Raw genomic sequence first — 18,100 nt, forward strand, 5'->3', positions numbered from 1 at the left:
TTCCCTTTACTTCTTACTTATGCTCCGAAGAAAAGGACCCTATCTACTTTAATAATGGAGAAAGGGGGGGGCTCACTCCTGTCATGTAGTAACATAGCTATTAGTATCTTAATTAAAATGCAGATTTAGTTCATGTAGCTTGTGATTCATGTTAATTTTAGCTCAATGGAAGAGCGAAACATACTGGTGAAGGGGAGAGAACCTTAGAAAAGAAGTGAATATAAACAATATACATGTGTTCCATCTCCCATCTCCAGGATGAGCTGAGTGTTCTTTAATAAGAATTAAATGAGGGTTAAATTGTAAGGGTTTCCATGTTACATCTGATTTAGGGCAATAGCTCAGATGTGGCTTCCAAGGAAAATAAGGACCTTCCTATGACTCCCATTCATCCTCATCTTCTCCAGGTGGTTGCTGCAGCATTGGTAGGGGTGGAATTGAGTCTGACATTCGAGCAAAGGCTCCTCCAGGGCCTTCCCCGGTGTTTGTCCCAGGAACTTTTCCTGAGATGCCTGAAAAGAAAATTAATAAAGTGAGGGAAGGTTGGGCTGCCTCAGTTCCAAGATATAGTAGTAAGAGGCATAATATGAATGGATAAATCACAATTAGGGCCCTGAAAAGGAGGTACTAGGGCCCCACTAAAACTACTTACCTTTGCGCCTCATGACTAGTTTATTGAAGAGATCTGACATTAAGTCACCACCTTGGTTTGTGGCTCTCACTGTAACAACAACAACAAAATAATGGTTAGGAAAGATAGGAAATTTCATAGGAAATCATTTTCATGACTGTCACTACTTTTTTTTATTTTCCAAAGGATTGTTAGTTTCAGTCTGGCAGTGGACAGCTAGCAACAAGAAGCAATAAATCCAGCATTGTATTCTAAGTGATTTGTAATTAAGTAAAGAGAGTAGCAAAGAATATTTGGGCTTCATATATAGAAATTTTTTTCTAACATTTCACAGCAGAATAGGCTGCTTTGGGAGGGCATTTCTTCAGTGAATATCTTCAAGCTAGATGACCGTTGTGGGCTATAGATTCCTATGTAGCCCAACTTGATGACCTCTAAGATCCCTTCTACCTGAATCTGATGAATAAAAATAGACATTCATAGCATTTTGAAATGAGTGAGAAGAGCAAGCTGGGGCTCCAGATGCAGCTAAGAATATTGCCTCAACTTGGGAGAGGGGCTAAAACATTCTGGGTTTTGTTTTTCATCTGTTACCCTTCAATAATTTCCCACCACCTGTTTGTCTCTTATCAGTGGCCTCCTAAAAGATCAATTTCCTCAGTGCCACTGTAACCTTTGACCCCTTTCAGGGGTCATAATGAACAAACTTTCTTTTATTCTAGACTTCTTCCTTTACACTCCTGCCATCTTCAATCATCAGTGAGAGCTGGTTTCATACTAAAAAGTTTCTCTCTGACCCTTTTACCAGTTCTATCTTCAGCCCCTGACAGATGGGTGCAGTTGGAAGACTCCTTGCTCCCACATTCTCAACTTTATATCACCTTCACTGAACAACCTCTGCTTATATTCAAAGTATTGATATTCTGTAGTCAATTGGATAATAGTGGCTGCTGAATCTCTCATTCCTCAGGAAGTTCAGCATCAAGCTCACTGTTATCTTCTCCTAATCAATATTCCCTCAAACTTCTCTGCTCCACCTCAGAGACATAGGCTGTCTCATCATGCCAAGAAATGTTCTTTTTACAATATTTCTCTATCCTCCCATCCTTTCATCCATCTGTCCTGATATGCCTTAACCCTTCTAAACTAGAAAGAGGCAATCTGGAGGATGAAGAATCTGCTAAGAGGTGTTTCCATAGCAATACTCCACAAAGCATAAATGGACAAGGGTATCATACTTTCAATAGTTCTGGGCTAGGGTAGGACCCAACATTTTTCACTGGGTCCTGAGTTGCTAAACAGAAACAAGCAATGACTTTCAGGGTTCTACCTTTTGTAGCAGGAGTGAGAGCAAGTCTTACCTTGTTCCTGTTCCTTCTGCTTCTTTTTCTCCAGCTTTCGTTCCTTCACACTCCGTAGCTTGGCCTTGCCTATACCTCCAGCCTGGCGGATTGACTCTAGCAGAGTTGCCCGACCACTGGAAGGATCCACTACTTCCTTGGGGGGTACATGAACAGTAACTGAAGGAAGGGGGAAAGAGGACAAACTTCAGAATGGGTCAGCCAACCTGGGTAAGGATTTTAGCTTCCAACTACTTGCTTATAGACTAATCTGTGAGGGAACATCCCTCTCTCCCACAAACAGGTCAATTCTTAATTCATCAAAAAAGGTTTACTGACAGCTACTAATCAATAAAGTTCCCAGAGATACATGAATGAGATTAGGATCTATATTTCCCCTACCCCCAATAACATTATATAGCTCCTTGTCCCATTGTTTAGAAGAGGCAATGTTTGTGAAAAGAAACAGTAGTAAATGTGTGTTGAGGCCACTGGATTAGAGAATCTTAGAGACTATCCTTCAAAATGTTCAAGGTACCTGAGGTTGACCTTGGCAGGTCTCTAACTCCCCATCCCAACTATCAATGTCAGAGACCCTTATTGGTACCTGAAGGAGACATGCTGCTGTTGTCCTCATTGGCTGGCTGGGCTGAGATGAGCTGGGGCAGGGGTGGGGGTGGAGGTGCACTGACTGATACTGCAGGGGCTGGTGGAGGAGGTGGTGGTGGAGGTGGAGGTGGTGGAGGTGCTACTGGTGTGTTACCATCTAGTTCTGAAAAAATTTTTTATAATTAAGTTTGGGCCAGAAAAATAATATGTTAATAATAACACCCTCTCCTACACAAAATACCTGGCTTAAATGGCTCAGCAAGTTCAGTGTTGAAGGTGGGTAGCTCAGGAATGGTGCCAGGGGCAGAAGGTGCTATGCCAGGGCCTAGGTCAGCACTGTACATGAGGTCATCAGCAATGCCAGGAAGATCAGGCAAGTAGGATGGTACATCAATCTCAGGCACCTGGCCCAGATCTGGTATATAAAAGTAATTCTCTGCTACCTAAAAGAGCAAGCAGGAAGTATAGAAATAGATTAGAGGGGTTTGGGCATGGAATGAGATATAGTTAGGACAAATAAACAAAAAAGGCTAGGTGGTAATAATCCCTTCCTCCTACCAAAAGAAAGCATAACAGCTTAAATTTATTCATCTGGTTTCATAGACATGCCCAAGATAGTGCCAAGGCTCTAGAGTGTGCTCAGATATTTCCTAGGCTCTGAACTCTCATTTCCATGCAGTATTTTCCCCACCTAGGACACACATTACCTGTTGTTCCAGTTGTTCCCTCTTGCTGATGGATAAGGGGGCATCAAACAACTTCTCAGTCTCTGTTCCTAGTGTTACATGAGTCTTTGTCACAGCCCCAGCCAGGGGGTCCAAAAAGACATACTTCTTGTACCTGAGAGATGGAAAGTAGGTATAGTTGCAATTACCTGAGTCAGGGGTAGGGTCATCTTCCCTCTTTGCTTCCTCTAGGGTCAGGTTTAAAGCAGGGAAAAGGAAGGAGAAATGAGGCTCTGTTACTTCTACAAAGTTTTCTTATCCCCCATCCCTCCAGGCAACAATGCCCATCATACAGATTCTCAGTGGTATTGAAGAGTAGCAAGGAGCTGAGGGAGTTGATGTTGCTTGGAAGGCCCCCAAGTCCCTCCTCGGCCTCATCTTCAGGCTGGGGTCTGGTGCTCACACACACAGGGAAGTACTTGAGTTTTTCCTGAGGATGAAGAGGGTGGTGAGAAAAGTAAGCCACAAGTCAACCTGTTCTCTTTTTACCAGGATAGTGCAATGACAACAGCACTGGGATGAGGCATTAATTCTTTTAGAAATGGAATGTTTTTATGGCATTTTTAAGTTCTACAAAGTATATCTGTCACAGTAGTCCTACAGAAATATTTTTTTTTCCTATTTTATAGATGAGAAAATGAAGGCACAGGGGACTTAAATGGGCTACCTTTATAATTTGTTTAGTCCTCTCTGCCACTCTTGGCTAGCCCCCATAATCTCTCTACTCTTATCCCAGTAGACCTTTCTTCCCTTCTGGGAGTTCAGACCTGCAGGACCCTTTCATCTAAGGGTCGGTGCTTGCTCTGGATCTTGTGTCGGATGCGTCTCTGAGATCCAGGATCCTGTGCCCCTGTGAAGATGGAATTGTACTCCTGCAGTCTATCAGGGGCCGGATACTTGGCACTAGAAAACACCTGTGGGAAGGCAGAGGAGACAGGAACCTTCAGGGTGAATGGTTAGCTCTCCCTTGGTGGAACATCCCATAGTGAAAAAGACTACAATGTCTCAGAAGTGGTGAGGAATATAGCAGAAAAACTATGATGGGTATGAAGTACTATCTTCTAGGTGAAACAGCAACATGAAATAGGTTGGGAAGCTTGCCCAAAAGGAGTCAGGATCTGGATCTAGATTAGGTGAAGGAGTGGACAGATTGTGGTGCCTATTACCTTGATTGCTTTCTTGCTCCCCTTGATCTTCTCAATCTTGGCCTGAGCCAAAGAGACTCTCTCTCCAATGACCTGCAGCTGGCTTCGGCTTATTTCTACTCGTTTGGAAATCCTACCACAAAGACCAACACTTGTAAGTGAAGTGCCACTCCAAACATTCTTTGTCCTAACCCCCCCCCTCCCTTTTTTTGTCTAATGTCCACATGATAGGTCTATGAGACAAGGTGCTGGGAGTGAAGTATTTTCTCGAAAGCAATGTACTTCCCTGGGCTGGCATGGTGCAGCAGATGACTCTGAAGGGTCTGTTTAGATTTGACAGCTCCTATCTGCTAGGGACTGTACAAAAGGATTTGAACAGTCTTAAGAGACATAACTCTTGCTCTAATAGAACAAATATACTAGAAATGGACAGAAATACCAAAATATTCACTATACCTAAAAGATAATTCTAATTTTAATAGTTAAATAATAAAAACATAACTAATATTTTCTCACAAAGTTTTCACATTATTCAACAAAAGGCAGCCTTTTCTACCACACAGTTTGAAATGACCTCAAAAGGTTTTGGCACCTTATACCAATTAAGCAGAAATTCAAACATCTATTAAGTGCCTACTAGGTACAAGGTCCTTCTGGTCCATTTCTTGATGTGTATGTGTATTTTTGGGATAAATGTTTTGGACAGAAAGTAAAGTAGGCATATATGGATTAGGGTTTTTTCCTTTTTTTTTAAAAAGGTTTTTGCAAGGCAATGGGGGTAAGTGACTTGCCCAAGGCCACACAGCTAGGTCATTATTGTCTGAGGCCAGATTTGAGCTCAGGCACTCTTGACCCCAAGGCCAGTGCTCTATCCACTGTGCCACCTAGCCACCCCCCTTGGTTTTCTTTTGAAGGAGAGGGAGGGAGGAATTTTAAAAGTCTGGGATTTTTTTCTGAGTATGATATCCTCCTCATTTATACTTCACTTTAAAATTCTGCTGAAGGTCTCAGAAATATCTTACCAAGGGATTGGTAGAGCACCGGCCCTGGAGCCAGAAGGACCTGAGTTCAAATCAGGTCACAGACATTTAATAATTAGCTAGATGTGTGACCTTGGGCAAGTCACTTAACCCCACTGCCTTGCAGAAACCAAAAAAAAAAAAAATAGGGAAAGGAGTATCATGTAAACTTTTTCAGTCTGGCCTCAAAAGAAAGTACCAAGAGCAAATGGGGAAACTGCCGTTGAGAATCTTTTCTCTTTGTAATACTACAGTGGAACACCAGAATAAAACTTTTTGGAGGTTTGGAAAGTAAAATTTGAAATACTATTTTTATGAAATTTTATTAAAATGCAGATTATTTTACTTCTGTGTATTCTCCAGTAGACCATAGACTACTGTTTAATTTTTTCCCTTGTGTCACTAGTACCTGGCACTTATTAGGCTTTTACTAAATGTTTGAAGAATTAAATTGAATAGTTTTTAATTAACTAGTCAAGTTATTGTTTATACAGCTGTTATTTTAATTTTCCTTATGCATAGATTCTATGGTTGAGGAAACAGGCTTAAGCAGATTAAGTAACTCAACTGTACTAAGCTAGCTAATAAGGACTTGAATTCAAGTGTCTTGCCTAGCTTTCTTTCCAATACATTCCCATTTAGATAGAATTTCATGACTTGGGTGGACTAAATTATAAGGTCCCTTCTAATCCTAATATCCTATTCTAAGCTGTAATGTGTTTATTAAAAACTTTCTCATTATAGTCAAACCTCATTTGTCAAGGCAAGAGTCAGGGTCAAACCTCAGGTATTTGGACTCCCAACAGAAAAATCCTGTCCAGCCCTACCTGTTTCCCCTCCTCCAGATCCATGCACTTGTATCCTGTGCCTGAGGCTGTTCTCCACATTAAAGATGTCCCAGAATGAACTGTGCCAACTCCTCAGTATGTAAGTCACCAAAATCAATTCTAGTGTTCTAGTGCTCTCCAAAAGAGCCTTGACTTTTAATCACTGGCTTCTCTTCTTTCTACCTTCCCATTCTGTTCTTTCCTATTCCCAGGCAAAAAAAAAAAAAACTTGAACCTAAGCTCTCTTAACCTTCCCCTCCTTGACTCTTGGGATAATTAAGAACAGTCTACTAATTATGCAAACAGCTGATTGAATGTTCTATAACCTGGTGCACTCCCAGGTGCCAATCACTGAGAGAAGCAGAAAAAGAAAAGGGGGGAAGGGGAAGAGAAGAAAATGAAAGGGAAAAAAAACTCAGTAATTCTAACTTTAACTCCTTCTTGCCTCTCACTTTCCCTAGAGAAAGTGGCTGTTCCCTTTTCAAATAAAGCTATCAGAGGTAAAAGAAGGAATAAGAATATAGGTCAGTTGTATCCTAGTTTTAAAATCAGAGAAACTGTCTCTTTACTAACCCCTAACACATAAATCCCCTATCATACAAGTCCTACAAGACAGATGGAGAACTAGGAACCATGGGTTGAGATCTAGTTTCTCTTAAGTGAAACTGGCAGGGTGTGGTAGCTGGAAAATAGGGAGCTGGAAGAGCAGAGAGATACTGTAAGCAAGACAGAAGAAAAGGTTAGAAGAAACAGAAATCTGCTGAGATACTTGTAATTCTGTCAGATTCTGTGAAAATCTGTTGCACTTTCTAGGCTCCAGTTCACCTGGTTAGAATGGGGCCAGAGTAGAGTTCCTATCTAAACCAGAGAAAGGAAAATCCAGTATCAGAGGCAGAATAAAGGAAACTATTAAGTTGGGATGAGAGAATTCATTTAGCTCAAAAATTCTCTCCCTCCCCAATGATCAGTGTTGGAAGGGATATGGGAAATTTGGGACACTGATATATTGTTGGCAGAGTTGTGAACTCATCCAACTTTTCTGGAGAAGCCATACCCTTTGATCCAGCAATACCACTACTGGGTCTATACCCTGAAGAGTTTATGAAAAGGGGTAAAAGCATCACTTGTACAAAAATATTTATAGCAGCCCAGTTTGTGGTGGCAAAGAATTGGAAATTGAGTGAATGTCCTTCAATTGGGGAATGGCTTAATAACCTGTGGTATATGTATGTATGTGATGGAACATTATTTTTCTATTAGAAACCAATTAGGATGGGAATTCAGGGAAGCCTAGAAGGATTTGCATGAACTGATGCTGAGTGAGATAAGCAGAACCAGAAGAACACTGTACAGCCTAATGGCAACATGGGGGTGGACTTGATTGTGCAACAATCTGGCATGATTTTGGGGTATTTGTGATGGAGAATACCATTTGTATCCAGAGAAAGAATTGTGGAGTTTGAACAAAGACTAAAGTCTATTACCTTTAATTTTAAAAAAAAGTTATTATATAATTTTGCTATCTCTAGACTAACAGACTGCCTTTTGTGGGGGCGTTAAGCAAGATTAGGGGAAAAATTGTAAAATTCAAAATATATTAATTTAAATATATATAAAAAAAATTCTCTCCCCCCCCTTCTTTGTCCTCATAACCACTGAGTCCTAGGAGATTAGGGGCTAGAAATTGGAACAGCTCGTATGTTAAGATAAACTCCATCTTCTTTGAAAATAGACCCAACTCCCTGGTAGTCATAGGATTATAGCTTTAAAGTTAAAAGGGACCTTAGAAACTATCAGGAAAGTGAAAGGTTAAAGTGACTTGTAGTACTGGGCATAGAATAAGTAGAATAATTCCTGGTCTCTTTGTGTATCTGCTCTTTCTCCTTGGAAGAAAAAAGTATCATACACTTTTGTTTTATATAGCTGATGAGGGTGCTGGACACACAGCAAGCACTCAGTAAATACTGGCTGAACTGACCTAACTCTTTGCAGATTGTGTTGGCTCTTGACAAAGGGGAGTCTAGTGTTGGGTTTGCTCTCTGAGGACAAGAATTGTTTCATTTTTGTCTTCAGTCAGTGTCCGGCATAAAGCCTGGAGCACAGGAGATGCTGACTAACCAGACTGGAAACTGTAAAGATAGCAACCCAAACACTGGGATTTTTAAAAAATCTTTTACAAGATGACCAACATCAAGTTATTTGGCTATATATTGGATGGACTTTTTTTTTCTTAATACTGGTTAAATATCTATGTCTGTTCTTGGAATTGAAAGCTCCAAGACAGCAAGGCTTATTTCCATTCCTTTCCTCACTCTCATCCCTTTCCAGAATTCAGAAGAGTGTGAGAAGAGAGAAAGTACAGGAAGAGGGTTTTTTCAAGAAGTTGTATTGTGAAGAGAAGGAAAGATACAAAACAGCTTAGTAGGGGTGGGAAAGGAATCAGAAGATATGCAGAGATTGAAGGTCAATCAATGCAACAACACAAAGATAATAGGGCAATCTGCAGGACTGCAGCTCCTGGCCTAACAGTGGTAAATAGTTGGTTCTTTTTGGCCTGACGACTTGAAAATCTAACTGAATTTTTATATACCAAGCTAGATATCATGAAGAATTGCTGCAGTAAAGGAAGAAGTAAAGAAGATCTTGGCAGTTCCAGGAAACAAGTCTAAAAATGGCATATTCTTAAGGGAAAGTGGCTAATTTTACATTATTATTATTATTATTAAGACTTGATGTGATAAAAATAGAATATGATCCTGGATGAGTATGCCTTTTGAGGGATGAATAAAGATAGAATAGCAATGTGTATATGTATGAGAAGATATTATCATGTGAGGAAATCCAGGAGTGGGGGAAGGAATCAAGCTAGAAATTTAGTGGCTGAAAAGCAGTGGAGGGAGAATCTGAAGCAGTTTTTTTCTTTTTTTTTTTAAGGCTTTTGCAAGGCAAATGGGGTTAAAGTGGCTTGCCCAGGGCCACACAGCTAGGTAATTATTAAGTGTCTGAGGTCAAATTTGAACTCAGGTATTCACTGCACCACCTAGCCGCCCCCATCTGATATACTCTTAAGAAAAAAACTGCTTCGAGGGGCAGCTAGGTGGCGCAGTGGATAGAGCACTGACCCTGGAGTCAGGAGTACCTGAGTTCAAATCTGACCTCAGACACTTAATAATTACCTAGCTATGTGGCCCTGGGCAAGCCACTTAACCCCATTTGCCTTGCAAAAGCCTAAAAAAAAAAGTATATCAGATGAAGAATTCAAAATGATATAATCATATGAAAAATTGTTCTAAATCATTATTGATTAGAGAAAAAGCGTCTCTAAGGTACCACCTGATACCTCTCAGATTAGCCAATATTACTGGAAAGGAAAATGATTAATATTGGAGGGGATGTGGGAAAACTGGGACATTAATACATTGTTGGCAAGTTATGAATAGATCCATGAGCAATTTGGAATTTTGCCCACAGGGCAATAAAATTGTGCATATTCTTTGATCAAGTAAAACCACTATTGGGGTCTGTATCCTGAAGAGATAATGAAAAAGGGTAAAAAAATCCCACACGTACAAAAATATAGCAGATCTTTTTTAGTGACAAAGAATTGAGGGAACATCCATCAATTGGGAAATAGCTAAATAAATTGTGATATGTGTATGTGCTGGAACACTATTGTTTATAAGAAATCATGAAGGACAGGATTTCAGAAAAGCCTGGAAAGATTTGTATGAATTGATGCTGAGTGAGAACCAGAAGAAAATTAGTTTATAATTAGTAACATGATGGAATTGTTCATTTCAGCAGCACAATAAACAATTTTTTAAAAATTTGTGATGAAAAATACCATCTATATTCAGAGAAGGAACTGTAGAGTTTGAATGAAGACCAAAGTTTATTACAGGGCTGTCCAATTTTACTTTTAAAAGTTTTTATTATTTCAAATAGATATGTTTTGATTTGCCATTTTAGTGAGAGCTTCGCAATAGCTTGGCTTTGTTTACTAAAGCATTTAGTAAATCCACAGGGGATGGCATAAAATTACAATGCGGGCCACATTTTGGACGGCCCTGCCTTATTATCTTCAATTTTTAAAAGTTGTATTATCTCATTTTTTTTCCTGTTTTTTTTCCCTTCCATTTGGATCTGATTCTTCTCTCACAACACGTTCAATATGGATCTATGTTTAGTATAGTTATAAATATAGAGCTTATATCATATTGCTTTCTGTGGGGAAAGGGAAGGAAAAAAATTGTAAAATTCAAAACCTTGTAAAAATATGATTAGTAAAAGCTACCATTGCATGTAGTTGGAAAAACAAATAAAATAGTTTTTTAAAAATCCAGTATATCAGGGACTATCTGTACAGCAAGTGGAACTAAATGATGCAATAAGACAATGAATCACAAACCCAGCACAGAGAAATAATATGTGGAGCAGCTAGGTGATGCAGTGAATAGAGCAAAGGGCTCAGAATCAGCCTCAGACACTTACTAGCTGTGTGACCCTGAGCAAATCACTTAACCCCCCATTTGCCTCAGTTCCCTATCTATAAATGGAGACACTGAAGAATTGGCAAACCACTCCAGTAGTTTTGCCAAATACTGGATAGGAATGAACAAGCAAACAACAATGAGGGCATTTCAATCATCTAGATATCTGTTCTCTCTGTCAAAAACAGTACTAAGTTCTTGATTTGTTTTAATCAAGATAACAATAACAATTTCATCCTTCCAACTGGTAAAAGAAGCAATAAAGGAAAATTCTAATCTCAATATGATTTTCCCTGTGGCATATAGTAGGTGCTTGTTGATTAACCAAAGAGTAGGAAGTAAAGGATGAATATAAAAAAGTGAGAATTTAACTGGGGGAAATTGGTTGCTGGAGTAAAAATGATGGGAACCTTGGGAGGGCATGAACTCTACAATCTGACAGCAGAGGAAAACTAGGTATAGTCTGACATGCACTCTTGATTTTGAGGAAAAAAAATCCAAGTTTCAAAGAAAGTAAGAGACAGAATCCCATGAACTAAAATTCAACAGGGGAGTCACCCTAGAAGGGATAATTTTCAAAACTGAAATTCTTAAGATACCAAGGGAAATAATTCTAAGAAAGGGAAATGGGAGTTAAGAGGTGGATATAGATACACAGGGAACTTGTCAACCAAAAAATATATATAGAAAATGGAAGGGTGATTATTTCTAGGATAAAATAAAACTTCTATGTTTAGTTTTGAAAACTTCATGACCTGGTCCTGATCTTATCTTTTCAGACTCACTGTAACATTATTAGTCCTCTTCCTATATGCTGCACTTCAGCCTGAGAGTAGGGCAGGCTGTAGAAGATGAATATTAAAAAGTGGCCTGGTAATGTAAGATCAAGATCATCATAAAAACTGCTCAGGAGCTGACTGCCAAGGAAGGGAAAAAAAAACCAGAAAGGGGGATTTTTTTTTAAAGCTATATTAGAGGAAAGAAAAGAATCAAAGAAGGGATTGGTCTGTTGCCCAGGGTGACTGAGGGTATGACAAGGTAGAATTGTTTTTTTCTGCCAAGGAGTGGCCTTTGGACAGGAAAGGACAGAACTAAAAGGGGCAAGAAGGAAATGATATTCAAGATTATTAAGAAGATAGTAGATTACCTAGCTGAATGAATTCAGATCTAGCCAAATTGTACTAAATCCTTGGACATTAGTTCTTTTAGGTGTGATTCATGAGTATCAGTCACATGAAAAATCATGGAGAGAAAAGAGGTACTTAGAAGTATGAATTACAGGTTTGACCTTGTTACTTTCCTCCTCAATAAATTCCATTGGTTCCCCTATTCAAATACAAACTCCTCTATTTGAAATTTAAAGCCCTTCACAACTTGGCTCCAATCTACCTTTCCAGCCTTATTATGCTTTATTCCCCCTTCACAAATACTGGCCCAGTCAAATTGGCCTTCTTGCTATTCTGCACATACAACACTATTTCCAAACTCCATGCCTGTGTACTAATGTTCTTGTCATCTAGAATGCACTCTCTCATCTCTGCCTCTAATAATCTCCAGTTTCCTTCAAAGAGCATCAGCCTCACCATGAAGTCTTTCTGGATCCCCACAGCTTTTCCCTTCAAAATTACCTTCTATTTATTTTGTGTGTGTATGTATGTATATATGGTGGAGAGGAAAGAGCATTGGATGTAGTTAGATGACCAAGGTTCTAATCTTCCTTCTTGTGCTCATGGATTACCAGTGTCCTAGGCCTCAGTTCCCTCACTTGTAAACTGAGGAGGTTTGGACTAGATGATTGATTCCTTCTAGTTCCAGATCTATATACCAATGTCTTCCTTGACAATGAAGATTTGACTTTAGTCTTTGTATCCCTATTGCCTAGTACAAAAAAAAGGTTCTCGTTAAATACTTGTTGGCCTACTTGCTAGAGAAGAAAGGCAAGAGTCTGCAAACCTTGGGACTGTAAGTGACTCCAATTCTTGGAAAACTTCTAGAATTGATTATTAAAGAGATGGAGAGTGAACAAACTAATCTTAATTCCATTCCTGACAGTAACTAAGCTAATGGTTCAGGGAATATCATAGATATAATATGTTCAGATTTCAGCAAAGTATTTGATAAAAGTATCTCATGCCATTCTTATGGAAAAGAAGAGCAACATGGGCTCGATGGTATAATTACATAGATTCAGAACCGGTTGAATAGTGATGGTTCAATGTTGACTTGATAGCTTATCTCCAGTGATGTGCATCAGGGATCTGTGCTTGTTCCTGGACATTTTTATTATTGACAAAGGCACAGATGGCATGCTTATCAAAATTTCATGACACAAGGCTGGGATAGCTAACATGCAGAATGACAAAAGTTAGGATTCAAAAGGATCTTGAGGGGTTAGAACACTGAGTTTAATCTGATCATATGAAATTTAACAAGAATAAATAGAAAGTTTTACACGGGTTTAAAAAAAAAACTTCAAGAGTAAAAGATAAGGTTACCACAGTCAGTAGATTTTCTGAAGATTGTGAGTTTTAATGGACCTCAAGCTTATTCTCCAATTTTTAAGTCTTGTCTGTTCTACTTCAAAACATATCCTCCTCTCCAAACAGAAAGCTACCATTCTCATTTAGGTCCTCTTTCCTGGACTACTGCAAACAGCCATAAACTTGCTGACTTAAAGCTATCCCCTTTTTAGGTTTTTTTTTTTTGTAAGGCAAACGGGGTTAAGTGGCTTGCCCAAGGCCACACAGCTAGGTAACTATTAAGTGTCTGAGGTCGGATTTGAACCCAGATACTCCTGACTCCAGGGCCGGTGCTTTATCCACTATGCCACCTAGCTGCCCCAAGCTATCCCCTTTTTGATCCATCCTCCGCACTGCTGCCAAAGTGAAAATTCCTTAGGCACCTATGTGACCACTCAACAAACTCAGGAGTTTCCTCTTCCCTTCAGGACCAAAAACAAATTCCAGTTTGGCATTTAAAGCCTTTTATATTGTGGCATCAACCCATTTTCTTAGGCGTATGGCACATTACTTTTATTTGTCCACACCATGGTGGTGCCCAACTGGCCTACTTAATGGTTTCCATCCATACCATTCCATCTCCTGTCTCTAAGACTTTTATAGAATCTGTCCCTCAGGTCTGGAATATTCTTTCCTCACCTTTGACTTACAGAATCCCTCCCTTGCTTCCAAGGTCACCTTGTCCCAGAGGCCGTTCAGACGTCCTGGGCCCCCATCTCCCCGGTTCTAGGGGTCTCTTCCCCTCTTTGCCTGTGTTCCCTCTAGCCTGGGCGGTTCTAACCTGCTGAAGATGTCCCCAGAAACCTTCTGCAGGTACTGTAAGGCATCTGCCACCTGCTGGATGGCCTCTTCTCTTCGCAGATCCGGCTGGATCAAGGGCACAGAGTAGGCCTGGCCCTCTAGGTAAGGCGACTGTGCCACGGTGGTCATGGTGCCTACGGGAGAGAGAGACAAAAGTCGGATCTCTGAAGTTCCTCCCGGCAATACGCACACAAATGGGGGCCGGCCAAGCTCGGGAGAATCAAGGGTCTCCTGGGACCCCAAACCCAGGGGGCTTCCTCGGACCTTAGAGATGCTTCTAAGCGAGAAGGGCTAGGGGAGATGGGGGAGGAATGGGAAGTGGGGGGTGGGGCGGGGAACTGGGCAGAGAAGGAAGGGAGGGAGCTTCTGGCTGAGGCCCGGCAGCGGAGGGATTCGGGCACGTCGGCCGCGCACGCGCGCAGGGCCCGGCTGTTCACACCCGCGCAGGGAGCTCGGCTCCCGCCGCCCCGTGCCGCCCCGCCGCGGCCCGGGCTCCTCCGACGGGCAGCGGAAGCGCCGGGCGGCCCCCGGCTCGGGTCCGAGCCTCCCTCCCCAGCCCCCCGCGGAGCCGCGGGCGGTGGGGGAGGGCAGGAGGGCGCTCTCCGCGCGGGGCCCGCAGCCCATCACGTCACGAGAGCCGAACCTGCGGGGCCCTCGCAACGCCAGCTCCGCGGGAGGGCGGGCCCCACGGGGCGGGGGGAGGAGCTTGCGGGGCCACGTGGGAGGCGGGCGCGGGGGGGCGGCCTCCCCTGCCCCGCCGCCGGGCTCCCGGCGGCCCCCGCGGCCTCGCCAGTCTCCGTTGCCCTTTGACCCCTCCTCCCCGGGGTCCTGGCCCGTAGCCGGCCGCCGGCCTGCCTGACCGATCCCTGCCGGAGCCGCGGCCTGGGTCTCCTCCCCCAGCGCGGCTGCCAAAGGTCGGAGACCGCGGACGAAGGGAAGCCGCCCCCGGCCGCGGCTGGGCGCCAGCCTGCGGGCCACCCTCCTGGCGGCCTGGGCCCCGGTGGCTGAGAAGAAAAGCTGACGCACCCGAGTGGAGAGGCCCAGCGTCGGGGGCGCCCGCCGGCCCCGCCTCGCCGTCTGCTTGTAGTAAATTAGATTTACATGGAAATTTTGCTTAAACATCAGAGAATTAAGAACCCTGATCCACCATATGCTAGGCATTAGATATTGTGCGAGATGACTCTGCCCACTTAAATAAAACTCAGAGATTTCTCAAGGTTTAAAGAGAAAAGTTTTAAAAAGCATATAATTCAGAGAGATTCTCCCCCTCCAGGACAAGGAATGCAGAACCATCTGGACTTCAGCCCATGTAAGACAGGGTCTGTTTGCGCTTTAATACATTTCGGTCAAGTTGCTTGTCAGGGGGAGAGGCGTAAAAGAGACATATACAGCGCAATTATTTCTAATCTATAATATTCTACTCAAGAAATCTCAGACTTTGTCCCATTCAATATGAAAAGGCAAAAATCAGAGCCCCCCGCGGCACTGGCTTGCTGAGGGGAGGCTCAGGAAGGCCTGGAGTGCCGGGGTCTCCGGGAGGCGGAGGTAAAGAGGGGCGCTGGCAGAAGGTGGGAGTGTTCTAAGGGAGCAGCAACAGAAAGCCAGTTAGCCTTGCTTAAACTCCTACTCTGGATTAAGCACTGGGGATTCAAAAATGGGCAAAAACCAGCCCCTACCCTGGTAGGAGTCTAATGATGTACAAGCAGCCCTGTACAAACGATGTATCCATTGTAAATCGGAGATAATCACATAGACAAAGATCTGAAGTTAAAGAGAGCTGGGGCAACGTGGACCCAGGAGAGAGGAGGGAAAGAGTTCTAGATATGGGGGACAGCCAAGGAAAATGCATGGGGTTGACAAAAACTGGGTGTCAGAGTACACAGTTGGGGGTAGGATAGTAGGGAGCAAAATATAATTGGAAAGATAGGAAGGTTTGTCTTTAAAAGACAAACAGGATTTCTTATTTGATTGAAGAAGGAATTTAAAGAGGAGCTTGCTTCTACTGCCTCTTATGACCTTGGGCAAATCAATTAATCTCTGTAGGTCTCATTTTTCTCATAAAATTTTATAAAATAAGATGATTGGACTAGATTTTGAAGTGCTCCATCTAGGTCTAATTCCTAGGATCCTATAAATAAAGCACTAGATTTCTAAGCAAAAAAAAACACTTCAAGAACTTCTCTCAGCCACAAGTCTTGGATTCATATCTAAAGTCTCTCTTCATAAAATCCCCACAGCATAGACATATATTCATTTCTCTTTATCATCCCAGGTTGGTGGATTGCATTAGCTTGATTAATTTTAAAAATCTATATTCTAATTCTTTGTCAAATAAAAACCCAAATAACCCTATCACCTCAGTTTAGATAGAATCATTCCACCTACACACACACACACACACACACATCAAGGTAGGCACAATCATACAATGTCCATTCTTTTGGGGCTGGGGGTTCCTTTCCTAACCGCTAAAGCCTATGTCATTATCAAAAGCCATTTTCAAACTTTAATCTACAAATAGGTAAACTTTATATAGTTTGTTTTGCAGGTATCTGATGTCAGTTATTGGTGATATGAAATTATGGACTATTATTGAATGTATGTGGATTAATTGCATTGACCTGCAATACCCTCTTCCCTACTTTTCTCTTCAGTACTCTCTTCTACCAGAATGGCATATTCTAGAGTACCTAAATCCCATTTGTATGGAAGCCAGGAAAGCAGGACAGTGGGATTAATCTCTAGGATGGATTAACTCAGGCTCTGTATACTCAGAAGCAACAATGCCCTGGAAAGATGAAAATTATAGGAGCAGATAGTTAGCATCGGGATGGTGGACAAGTACAGCTGCTGAACACAGGGAAAAGACTGAAGCATAGGGTAAAGGAAAGGTGGGGTGAGGACAACATAGAGAGCCTAGAGATATTAGGGGATAGGTCTTGCTCACTAGGGAACACAGAAGAGTAAGAATTCAAATTACCCAGTAAGAGAGGTAAGGCAAATGTTTTTATCTCCATTTTATGGATGAGGAAACAAACTCATAATGTGACAGTGTCACTTAGATAATAAATTTGAAGCCAGGAATTTACTAATTCATCTGACCCCAATGCAGTTCTATTCCCACTACTTTACCTTATGAAGGTAGAAATTTTTCCTCCTTGCCAACATCTCTGGATGGATATCCCATTGGCATTTTAAACATGTCCAATATAGAATTCATCTTCTTTCTTCCTAAATCCTTCCCTCCTCCAAACTTCTAAGGAAGTTTTTTAGTCATCCAGTTTCTTATCCTTGAAGTGATCCTAATTCTTCCCACTCCTTCACCTTGTATCTATAATTTCCTAGGAGCAATTTCTCTCCACTCATTTGACTGCCACCAGGACCTCATCACTTCTCACTTGAACTATTATAATATGCTCCTAAATGGTCTCCATATTTTTGATTTGTTACCTTTCCAATTCGTATGCCATGTTAATGCTATAACAATCTTTTCTAAGGTGTAGCTGTGTCAGCTACCCTGCTCAAAAATAGTGGCTTCCTCCTGACACTATGATAAAATACAGACTCTTTAGCTTAGTGTTAAAGTATTTCCTCAATCTAGTATCAACCTACCTTTCCAATCAAATCTCAAATTTACTGAGTTTTTTTTTTTAACCTTTCATTCATTCAATTACTAGTTGTTTACCATACTTGGTGTAACCCTCCTTCTGGAGTACTCTACCAATTTGCACTCACACTCTGGGGTTCCAGAGGTATGATTACCTACTATAAAATAATTTTACCCTATGAGTAATTACTCCTCTTAAAATAGCACAGGGGGCAGCTAGGTGGTACAGTGGATAAAGCACCAGCCCTGGAATCAGGAGGACCTGAGTTCAAATCTGACCTCAGGCACTTAACAGTTACCTAGCTGTGTGACCTTGGGCAAGTCACTTAACCCCATTGCCTTGCAAAAAACAAATAAAAATAGCACAGAAATCTCCATTAATTTGCT

The 18,100-nt window shown here is 41.6% G+C and overlaps 1 protein-coding gene across 3 annotated transcripts; it reads right to left on the reverse strand.

Annotated features, from left to right (window-relative positions):
• Positions 1-234: 234 nt before the first annotated feature.
• On the reverse strand, positions 235-14,830 carry WASHC1 (WASH complex subunit 1). Of its 3 annotated transcripts, none has more exons than XM_074194673.1 (11): positions 14,750-14,830; positions 14,087-14,240; positions 4,472-4,583; positions 4,073-4,219; positions 3,599-3,735; positions 3,288-3,420; positions 2,822-3,023; positions 2,579-2,743; positions 1,993-2,151; positions 653-721; positions 235-512 (listed from the first exon to the last, which is right to left on the reverse strand). In XM_074194673.1, exons 2-11 carry the CDS (start codon positions 14,233-14,235, stop codon positions 376-378), a joined length of 1,410 nt encoding a protein of 469 aa, XP_074050774.1. In that variant the 5' UTR covers positions 14,236-14,240; positions 14,750-14,830; the 3' UTR covers positions 235-375. The 3 variants fall into 3 exon arrangements, with proteins under 3 accessions (XP_074050774.1, XP_074050776.1, XP_074050775.1); XM_074194675.1 differs by lacking the exon at positions 14,750-14,830 and adding an exon at positions 14,546-14,633; XM_074194674.1 differs by lacking the exon at positions 14,750-14,830 and adding an exon at positions 14,371-14,519.
• Between the last annotated feature and the right edge of the window lie 3,270 nt (positions 14,831-18,100).

This window comes from Macrotis lagotis, chromosome 7 (genome assembly GCF_037893015.1).
Source record: "Macrotis lagotis isolate mMagLag1 chromosome 7, bilby.v1.9.chrom.fasta, whole genome shotgun sequence".
NCBI lineage: Eukaryota > Metazoa > Chordata > Mammalia > Peramelemorphia > Peramelidae > Macrotis > Macrotis lagotis.